Source organism: Physeter macrocephalus, chromosome 1 (genome assembly GCF_002837175.3).
Source record: "Physeter macrocephalus isolate SW-GA chromosome 1, ASM283717v5, whole genome shotgun sequence".
In the NCBI taxonomy this organism is placed as follows: domain Eukaryota; kingdom Metazoa; phylum Chordata; class Mammalia; order Artiodactyla; family Physeteridae; genus Physeter; species Physeter macrocephalus.
In genome coordinates this window covers 76,199,466-76,210,786 of record NC_041214.2, presented here as the reverse complement: position 1 = coordinate 76,210,786, position 11,321 = coordinate 76,199,466, and the positions used below count along the sequence as shown (strand labels likewise).

At 38.8% G+C, this 11,321-nt stretch overlaps 2 protein-coding genes across 2 annotated transcripts in view; one reads left to right on the top strand and one right to left on the bottom strand.

The window, feature by feature from the left end:
- MCF2L2 (MCF.2 cell line derived transforming sequence-like 2) overlaps window positions 1-11,321 on the top strand; it is a 251,845-nt gene that overhangs the window by 104,348 nt on the left and 136,176 nt on the right. The window contains exons 6-7 of the mRNA XM_024124235.3: window positions 3,697-3,813; window positions 6,101-6,250. Of these exons, the coding sequence (XP_023980003.1) occupies window positions 3,697-3,813; window positions 6,101-6,250 (267 nt within the window). The remainder of the gene's footprint in view (window positions 1-3,696; window positions 3,814-6,100; window positions 6,251-11,321) is intronic.
- Window positions 1-11,321, bottom strand: part of B3GNT5 (UDP-GlcNAc:betaGal beta-1,3-N-acetylglucosaminyltransferase 5) — a 133,472-nt gene that overhangs the window by 48,186 nt on the left and 73,965 nt on the right. The gene's annotated exons all lie outside the window — the stretch shown is intronic.

The following is an 11,321-nucleotide window of genomic DNA, read 5'->3' as shown; positions in this document are numbered from 1 at the left end:
TCCAAAATTTACAAGCAGCTCATGCAGCTCAATAACAAAAAAACAAGCAACCCAATCCAAAAATGGGCAGAAGACCTAAATAGACATTTCTCCAAAGAAGATATACAGATTGCCAACAAACACATGAAAGAATGCTCAACATCATTAATCATTAGAGAAATGCAAATCAAAACTACAATGAGATATCATCTCACACCAGTCAGAATGTCCATCATCAAAAAAATGTACAAAGAATGAATGCTGGAGAGGGTGTGGAGAAAAGAGAACCCTCTTGTCCTGTTGGTGAGAATGTAAATTGATGCAGCCAGTATGGAGAACAGTATGGAGATTCCTTTAAAAACTAAAAATAGAACTACCATACGTGTTCATTGCAGCTTTATTTACAATAGCCAGGAAATAGAAGCAACCTAAGTGTCCATCAACAGATGAATGGGTAAAGAAGATGTGGCACATATATACAATGGAATATTACTCAGCCATAAAAGGAAATGAAATTGAGTTATTTGTAGTGAGGTGGATGGACCTAGAGTCTCTCATACGGATTGAAGTAAGTCAGAAAGAGAAAAACAAATACCGTATGCTAACACATATATGGAATCTAAAAAAAAAAAAAGGGTTATGAAGAACCTAGGGCAAGACGGGAATAAAGACACAAACGTAGTAGAGAATGGACTTGAGGATATGGGGAGGAGGAAGGGTAAGCTGGGACAAAGTGAGAGAATGGCATGGACATATATACACTACCAAATGTAAAATAGATAGCTAGTGGGAAGTGGCCGCATAGCACAGGGAGATCAGCTCGGTGCTTTGTGACCATGTGGCGGGACGGATAGGGAGGGTGGCGGGGAGAGAGATGCAAGAGGGAAGAGATATGGGTATATATGTATATGTATAACTGATTCACTTTGCTATAAAGCAGAAACTAACACACCATTGTAAAGCAATTATACTCCAATAAAGATGTTAAAAAAATTTTTTTTTACCTCTAACTTTGGCAGAGATGTGAGGCAAACAGGCATTTGCATACTTTGTTGTTAGGAATGGAGTTGGTAATGACCAATATGAAAGACTAATTGACGGTATTTATCAAAAATTAAAATGTACATACTCTCTGACCTACCTATAAGAATTATTCTGCAGGTACCTCACGCACATACACAAAGCTGCATATATAATGATATTCATTACCAAATTATTTGTAATAGTAAATGATTGTGAAAAAAGTAATGCCCAGCAACAGGGAGTTGGTTAAATAAATTATGGTCTACCCAGTCAGTTAAATATTATGCAACCATCAAAAGTGGTAAGGTGTGGTACAACCACGGTGGAAATAGTTGGCAATTTTTTACAAAGTTAAACATATACCTGCCCCATGACCCACCCAAGAGAAATGAAAACACATTTCCAATAACAGATGAATAGATAAAGAAATTGTGGCATATTCATGTAAAGGAATAATAATAAGCAATAAAGAAGGAGTGAAGTACTGAAAATGCAACAACATGGATTTATCTCAAAAATATTCTCTTGAAAGAAAGAAGCTAGACACTGAAGTGTATATATTCTGTGATTCTTTTTATATAAAGTTCAAGAAGAGGCAAAACTAAGCTATGGTGATAGACAATTTAAACAGTGGCTGCTGTTAGGGGTGGAGATAATGGAGACCAGAGGAGGCCTAGGAGAACTTTCTGAGGAAATATTCTATATCTTGGTTAAAAAGTGTTACATGTGTGTATACATTTGTCAAAACGAATTGAACTGTACCCTTAAAATCTGTGCATTTTATTTATGTAAATTATATCTCAATTGAGAAATGAAAAACAGAAAAAAATAAGATAAATCTATAGTGATATAGAAAAGTTTCTAATATATTTTTGGTTTTATTATTCGTTGAGTTGGAAATAATTTTCAACTCATAGAAAAATTTCAAGAATAAGAGTAAAGGGACTTTCCTGGTGGTGCAGTGGTTAAGAATCCGCCTGCCAATGCAGGGGACACGGGTTCAAGCCCTGGTCCGAGAAGATCCCACATGCTGTGGAGCAACTAAGCACGTGTGCCATAACTACTGAGCCTGCACTCTAGAGCCTGCGAGCCACAACTAGTGAAGCCCGCGTGCCTAGAGCCCGTGCTCTGCAACAAGAGAAGCCACCGCAATGAGAAGCCTGCACACCACAACAAAGAGTAGCCCCCCCTCACCACAACTAGAGAAAGCCCACGCGCAGCAATGAAGACCCAATGCAGCCAAAAATAAAATAAATAAAATACATTTATTTAAAAAAAATTTAGGAGGGAAAGACACAGATGGATTCAGGTTTGTTTGGTTTTTTTCCCTTTCTCTTATGTTATAAAAATAAATTTTTAAATACTCAAACTCCTTTCCATAAGTGAAGGAGAAAGGCATGGAACATGGAGCCTGACAAGATTAACATAGTGATATGTAGAATCAAATCCCACTAAACTTAAGTTCCTTGAACGCAGGGCTTTTTGTGCTTACTTTCATCCCTCAGAGCCTGGCAATTATTAGAAGTTCAATACAGATATGTTGAATGAGTCAGTCAATTTTGTTTTACCTGTAGACTTTGGGGGTCTAACTTATATTCTTTTCATCCCAAAGTGGATTTATCACTTGACTAATACTATATAATAATAGAAAAAAGCCTATATTCTCATGTCCTCTGACCAAGAATCTGTTCTAAGAATGTACATGTTGGATATGACATGGTAAAGTCAGTGCTGCTACAGGAAGAAATGAGGGGGAGGCTTTGAAGGAAGAAGTTTATTATACTCACAGGTCAAAATAATCAATGACTGAAGAAATATAAAGTCATCAGTTAAAGGCTACAAGGCGGGTGTGTTTCAGAGATGAGAGTGAGTAGGGGTATGATATTGTCCCTGCTACAGAGAGCCGGAACTGCTCCCTGGGCAGGACTACCGCAGTGGAGTAGAAAGGGACAGATTGGAGTATGTCATCCTCCTCTAGATGTCTGGGCATTTGTTCATCAGCAGGCTTGTTAGTTTATGAAAACTCATTCACAATCACCTCCAAACTTTCTCCACATGAAATAAGTTGGGGGCATATCACCATCCCTCATAGAAGGGGCATCAGTGTAGTGAATCTTCTTAGTCCATACTCCTCAATAGGTCCTTGTGTTCTAATTTTATTTTGATATTCACCAGCCCATCCTTTATTGGAATTTTCATTGCAGATTTTTAGGTCTCAGTACAGCGTTTGCTTTTGGTGGCTGAAGGGTATACTTTAGCCTGGGAACTTTTGACAAAAATTTACCTAAAGCAAGACCTGACTTCTAGGCAGCTTAGAACTGAGCTCACTGACTCAAGTCACTGTTGTTGCAGGCTGTTCAACACTGCTATTCCTCACTCAAAGGGGGAAAATGGAAAGAGTTACTTATTGGTTGAAGTAACCATCTTTGGATATAAATGCCTGATTAGGCAAAGTTGAAGTACTATTTAAACAACAGTAGGGACTTCCGTGGTGGTCCAGTGGTTGAGACTCTTCGCTTCCATGTCCCCTGTCCGCACAGGGGACATGGGTTCGGTCCCTGGGGAAACTAATATCCTGCATGCTGCATGGCACAGCCAAAAAATAAAATAAAATAAATTTTTAAATTAAATAACAGAATCTAGATGAGCTACTTAATTATCTGTGAGTAATATATTGGGTTTTTTCTGTTTTAGATCGTTATGTTAAACTCCGTTTCTGACCTTCATGACTACATCGACAAAAGCCAACTGACAGAGGACTTAGGGGGAACTTTGGAATATCACCACAGTCAGTGGATAAATCATCGAACTGTAAGTACCAATTTATGTGCCCTTTTCAGTGTCCCTCCTGGTTTTCTAGAGACAGGAGACCTAGAGATCAACTGTTGGGCAGTCATTGCCTATGACTACCTAACATCGGGAAGGTTGGGTTTTCTAAGCAACAGGCTGGGGGAGAGACAAGGTGCAAGGATAAAAGCTAGGGCTTCTCTTGCTGATTACTTTCGTCTTGGCTCATTTTCTGGTATGGGGGTTTGGGGGGACTTCATTTAGGGTGCACCTGGGGAGTTTGCAAAATACCTGCTATACTTCAGAGAATTTAATTTACTTGATCTTGGATGGGTCTCAGGAATTAGTGGGTCACAAAACTCCCCAGATGATTCTAGTGTACAGACAGACTGAAACCCACCAAGTCAGAAGAAGCTACATTTAAATGTTGCCACCATTGCATCTTATCTGAGCTCAGGGGAGTTACTAAACCTCTCTGAGTTTGTTTTCTCTCCTGCAACTAACACAGTGGTTCTCAGCTTGGGGCAGTTTTTCCCCCAGAGGACATTTGTTGATGTCTTTAGATAGATGTTTTTTATAGTCATAACTTGGGGAGAGGGGTGTTACTGGCATATCCTGGGTAGGAGCCAAGGATGCTGCTAAACATCTTGTAATGCACTAGACAGCCTCCCACAATAAAGAATTATCTGGACCAACATATCAGTAGTGCCAATGGTAGGAAACCTTGGACTAACAAAAGCTACCTGAAGGTTTGATATGCAGAATAAGTGATATAATGTCTATGAAAGCATCTGAAATATAGTGTTTTACTTTTTCCTACTTACTCATAGTGATGGTTATTATGCTAAACTAGAAGGGTCAGGAATATTAAGGAAAAAGTGAGATTGAAACTCAGCAAATAATGTTTGTCTATATAAAGTTGTCATTCCCCTTTCCCTGCTCTTCTAGCCCCATACCCTTGAGAAGATTAGGTTTTCTATGCAGAATCAGAAGCTGCTTTCACCATCCTGAAAACACCTTGCAGTGTCAGCACACCTCTCTATCTACTCACTTTGGAAACATGTTGTTCAGCATTTACTGATGAGGACTTCCCTGGTGCCACAGTGGTTAAGAATCCACCCGCTAATGCAGGGGACATGGGTTCGAGCCCTGTTCCGGGAAGATCCCACATGCTGTGGAGCAACTAAGCCTGTGTGCCACAACTACTGAAGCCTGCGTGCTTAGAGCCCGTGCTCCGTAACAAGAGAAGCCACCGCAATGAGAAGCCCACACACCATAACGAAGAGTACCCCCACTCTCTGCAACTAGAGAAAACATGCACACAGCAGTGAAGACCCAATGCAGCCAAAAATAAATAAATAAATAAATTTATTTTTAAAAAATTTACTGATGAACAAACACCTCAACTACATTTGATTAAGTAGGAGAATTCACCCTGTTTTAGAGTGTAATGTTTTCTTTTTGGTTTTGTTTTTTTGGTTTTGTTTATAAATTTATTTATTTTATTTATTTATTATTTTTGGCTGCATTGGGTCCTCACTGCTGTGCGTGGGCAGAGATAGCTGCGGCGAACTGGGGCTACTCTTCCTTGCAGTGCGCGGGCTTCTCTTGTTGCAGAGCACGGGCTCTAGGCATGCGGGCTTCAGTAGTTGTGATTCGCGGGCTTTACAGAGTAAACAGGTGATTTATCTAAGGTCATATGGTCAGGTAGTGGCAGAGCCAAGACTAAGGCCAAGCTTTTTTGAATCACTCTATTAGGGGCAGGTCCTCTGTACAATTTCCAATTAGTGATTACTAATAATCACCAATTACTAATAATCACTAATCAGACACATAGAATCAAGTTATTTTGTTAATTGGACTCGCCACAGGAAACCTTTGGCTTTCCCCTATTTCTAGGATGACATTTCCAGGCTTTACACCTGATTCTCTTAGTTCTTACTGTTACATTTGTAAGGTACTCATCTGTGCCCAAGATCCTTTCAAATTTGCCATTCCTTTTGATCCTCAGAAAACTCCTGAAAAAGTAGAACAACCATTGGTTGAATCCTGCCTTCTTTCCTTCCTTACTGTCCTAGTAATATGATCTTGGCCAATTTACTTGACCTGCTAGAGCTTCAGTTCCCTCTTCTATAAAATGGAGATAAAATGCCTTCCACTCTAGATTATTGAGATGATAGACAAATGTATAGCACAAAGTACAATGCATGGCCTATTTCGTATACTCAGGAAATAGTTCTCCTGTCCTATTGAGAGAGCATATTGGTGAATGTTAATCCCTCCACACTGTTATGATTGTCTGAACTTCCAGGCCATTGAAAACTTTGCTCTGGCGTTGAAGAGCACTGCTCAGATGCTCCAGACTTTTGGGGCCTGCCTAGCCACAACAGAACTGCCCAGAAGCATGCCATCCTCTGAAGACCTTCTCATGTCCCACACAAGGCAGCAGGGCAAGTTGCAGGTGAGTGGTCAGTAATCTCTCAGAGGCCAGCCTATGTGCTGGCAGATGGTCAGCTTCCTGGAGAGTGCTGGGAGCAGAATTAAAAGTTAGGCCCTCTTCTCCCCACTTCTCCAGTAACTTGGCAGCCACTAATCATCTTTAATCTTATAGATAGGCAGTGTGTAAAGAGGAAAATCTCTTAATGACTGGGTAGTACATGTGAAATGATTGCAGGTTGTGAGAAGCAGCCCCTTAAAAGGGAACTCATTCCAGCTTTGTGCTGGTGAGACAAGGTGTGTGAACATCCCTTCAAGGTCCACACTCCTATGATCTTCTCAGGACAGAACAAGATACAATGGGCTGAAATTGCAGGGAGGAAGGGAGGGAGGGTTGGGAGTCGGCTTTTGAAGCATAAGCTTTCCTGAGGCTGTTGTGAAGTTTTGGGGCAGACTAGTAAGCTGATTTATTGCTTCACTCTCTTAGGGATGTGTCTTTTTATTTGGGGACCAATATGAGAAAGAGAACTATGAAAGGTGCTCTGAACTGGGTTTAAGGAAAGGTACCTACTAAAGGATTCATAAAAACATGAACCTGCTGGGAAGGCAGCTTGGCAGATTCTTTTAGGCCATGCAGTAAAGGGAAGTCTTCTCAGGGCTTCCTGGCTAGGTGTCAGCCACTTTCTGTCTCCAGAAACAGACCAAGTTGATTATTTCGCAGGAGACCAGAACTCAACAGGGCAGCAAATCAAGGATTGGAAGGTTGATACATCGTAACATTGCATGTATACTTGCTGTGTTGAGCTTAAGAAGAGCTGCACTCTTTTATCTGTCACCCAAAATTTGCAAAAACTTTGCTTTGCTAGGTGATTGATTTTTTATTTATTCAGCATGTATTGACGACCCACCACCACATGCCAAGAAAACAAACAAACAAAATGCAAACTCAAGGAACTCATAGTTTAGTTAGGGGAGTCAGAGTCTACTAGTTGAGGCAGATTAATTCTTCCTTGTGTCAGGGAGCACTGTTTAATTCTATCTTTAAGGGACTTGGTTACCAAAAAGAGTTCAAAATGTATTCTCAAAATTACTCTGAGTAATCAAAAGATCTGGTTTGAAACTGTAGAAGCCTGAAAGCATCCTGGAATTTTCCCTGGAAATGCCTCTGAGAAGCTTGACCATTTTCTTTGCCAAACATATTGGCCAAGTTCACCTCCCATGTTTCTTGGAAGAGACGGCATGGGTTGTGGAAGGCTGGGTTGAGGGTGCCTCTATGAAGACTGCTAGAAAAGGGTTGGTGATCCATGCCCACAGGTCACAGACCACAGGAGCCTACAGAGCAGTCAGTTAGTATATAGGTGTGATGTTGAGCATCAGAGCTCCAGCCTGGGCTCATGAGCAAGTGTGTTCTGTGCCTCATTCCAAGAAGGGATGGGAGAGGTTGCGGAGCAGAATCATCAAGATGACAATGTGACCAATCAGGGAGGCCTCTGGGGAAAAGGTGAAAACAAATTGGATTTTAGATGAGGATACATATCTGAGGGGTAAAACCAGCCAGTCAGATCCTGCTGTATGTGCAGTGAGGGTTCCCAGGGAAGGCAGATGAGTGGGTGTTCTGTCATCTCTACACAGGCCAAGAGTTCCACAAAGGAAAAGGGAAGGAAAGAACCAGTCTCCAAGATGGAGTAAGGTCATTTTCTGGTTCATGGTGGCCAGCTGTTCTTGGAATTAAAACACTATGTGTGTAAGTCAAATTTGACTTCTTTGTTTCATATCTTATAAATTAGAAGCAAAAATTCCAAAATCATTAAACTAGGTTTAGATTTTTCCTTTTTCCCATCCAGAAAAGCTTTAGAGATAGAAAGAGTTTATATTACAAAAAAGGAATACTATTTAAACTTTTATGAATAACTTAGTAGTTTTTGTGATTATTTTACATAATTTTTTTTAATTTTTATTTGAGTATTTTCCTATTTTTTAAAACCAAAGTTTCTATAGACAGTTGAATATTTTTTTTTTCATTTGGAAAGCATCTTTTCCAAGTGAAAAAATAGTGTAAGATTCATCCTCAGAACACTGAACTTTTAAATCTGTTTAAATATCTATACAAGTTACAGTGTATGATTTAAGGCTTCCTCCCAGCCCAGAGAGTTTTTGTCTGAATAGCACAGCATTAAGAGATTTGGTTTGATTTCTTCACTTCCTTTCTCTAGGGGATCTTTGAGAGCCCTTATTTTAGGATCACATAAGTACATAGTTGCCTGTGCAATCAACCAGTCCCATACAGGATAAACCCTAGGAGAAACACACCAAGACATATTAATCAAACTAACAAAAATTAAATTAAAAGAAAAAAATACTAAAAGTAACAAGGGAAAAGCAAAAAATAACATACAAAGGAATCCCCATAAGATTATCAGCTGATTTTTCAGCAGAAATTCTGCAGGCCAGAAGGGAGTGTCAGGATATACTTAAAGTGATGAAATAGAAAAACCCATAACCAAACCAACTTTACAACAAATGCTAAAGGAACTTCTTTAGGCAGGAAGCACAAGAGAAGAAAAAGACCCACAAAAGCAAACCCAGAACAGTTAAGAAAATGGTAATAGGAACATACATATCAATAATAACCTTGACTATAAATGGATTAAATGCTCCAACCAAAAGACACACACTGGCTGAATGGATACAGAAGCAAGACCCATATATACGTTGTCTCTTGTAGAGACCCACTTCAGACCAAAGGACACATACAGACTGAAAGTGAAGGGATGGAGAAAGATACTCCATGCAAATGGAAATCAAAAGAAAGCTGGAGTAGCAATACTTGTATCAGATAAAATAGACTTTAAAAAAAAAGACTGTTACAAGAGATAAGGAAGGACACGACATAATGATCAAGGGATCAATCCAAAAAGAAGATATAACAATTATAAATATTTATGCACCCAAATAGGAGCACCTCAATACATAAGGCAAATGTCTACCATCAAAAAAGGGGAAATTGACAGAAACACAATAATAGTAGGGGACTTTAACACCGCACTTACACCAATGGACAGATCATCCAAACAGAAAATAAATAAGGAAACACAAGCTTTAAATGACACAATAGATCAGATAGACTAAATTGATATTTATAGGACATTCCACCCAAAAGTGGCAGAACACACTTTCTTCTCAAGCACACATGGAACATTCTCCAGGATAGATCACATCTTGGGTAACAAATTAAGCCTCAGAAAATTTAAGAAAATTGAAATCATATCAAGCATCTTTTCTGACCACAACGCTATGAGATTAGAAATCAATTACAGGAAAAAAACTGTAAAAAACACAAATATATGGAGGCAAAACAGTGCACTACTGAATAACCAAGAGCTCACTGAAGAAATCAAAGAGGAAATAAAAAAATACATAGAAACAAATGACAACGAAAACACGATGACCCAAAACCTATGGGACTCAGCAAAAGCAGTTCTAAGAGGGAAATTTACAGCAATACAATCTCACCTCAAGAAACAAGAAAAACCTCAAATAAACAATCTAATCCTACACTTAAAACAACTAGAGAAAGAAGAGCAAAGAAAACCCAAAGTCAGTAGAAGGAAAGAAATCATAAAGATCAGAGCAGAAATAAATGAAATAGAAACAAAGAAAACAATAGCAAAGATCAATAAAACTAAAAGTTGGTTCTTTGAGAAGATAAACGAAATTGATAAACCTTTAGCCAGACTCATCGAGAAAAAAAGGGAGAGGACACAAATCAATAAAATTAGAAACGAAAAAGGAGAAATGACAACTGACAAAACAGGAATACAAAGAATTATAAAAGACTACAAACAACTATATGCCAATAAAATGGACAACCTTGAAGAAATGGACAAATTCTTGGAAAGGTACAATTTTCCAAGACTGAACCAGGAAGAATTAGAAAATATAAACAAACCCATCATAAGTAATGAAATTGAAACTGTAATTAAAAATCTTCCACCAAACAAGAGTCCAGGACCAGGTGGCTTCACAGGCGAATTCTATCAAACATTCAGAGAAGAGCTAACACCTATCCTTCTCAAACTCTTGCAAAAAATTGCAGAGGGAGGAACACTCCCAAATCTGTTCTACAAGGCCACCATCAATCACCCTGATACCAAAACCAGACAAAGATATCACAAAAAAAGAAATTTACAGACCAGTATCACTGATGAACATAGATGCAAAAACCCTCAACAAAATACTAGCAAACAGAATCCAACAACACATTGAAAGGATCATACACCATGATCAAGTGGGATTTGTCCCAGGAATGCAAGGATTCTTCAGTATATGCAAATCAATCAATGTGATACACCATATTAACAAATTAAGGAGTAAAAACCATATGATCATCTCAATAGATGCAGAAAAAGCTTCTGACAAAATTCAACACCCATTTATGATAAAAACTCTCCAGAAAATGGTCATAGAGGAAGCCTACAACATAAGAAAGGCCATATATGACAAACCCACAGCAAACATCATTCTCAGTGGTGAAAAACTGAAAGCATTTCCACTAAGATCAGGAGCAAGAGAAATCTCTGGCATTCCTATACAGTAACAATGAAAAATCAGAAAGAGAAATTAAGGAAACACTCCCACTTACCACTGCAACAAAAAGAATAAAATACCTAAGAATATACCTACCTAAGGAGGCAAAAGACCTGTACTCAGAAAACTATAAAACACTGATGAAAGAAATCAAAGATGACATAAACAGATGGAAGAATCAATGTTGTGAAAATGACTATACTACCCAAAGCAATCTACAGATTCATTGTAATCCCTATCAAATTACCAATGGCATTCTTATTAGAACAAAAATTTTACAATTTGTATGGAAACACAAAAGACTCCGAATAGCCAAAGCAATCTTGTGAAAGTAAAACAGAGCTGGAGGAATCAGGCTCCCTGACTTCAGACTATACTACGAAGCTACAGTAATCAAGACAGTATGGTACTGGCACAAAAACAGAAATATAGATCAGTGGTACAGGATAGAATGCCCAGAAATAAACCCACGCACATATGGTCACCTTATCTTTGACAAAGGAGGCAAG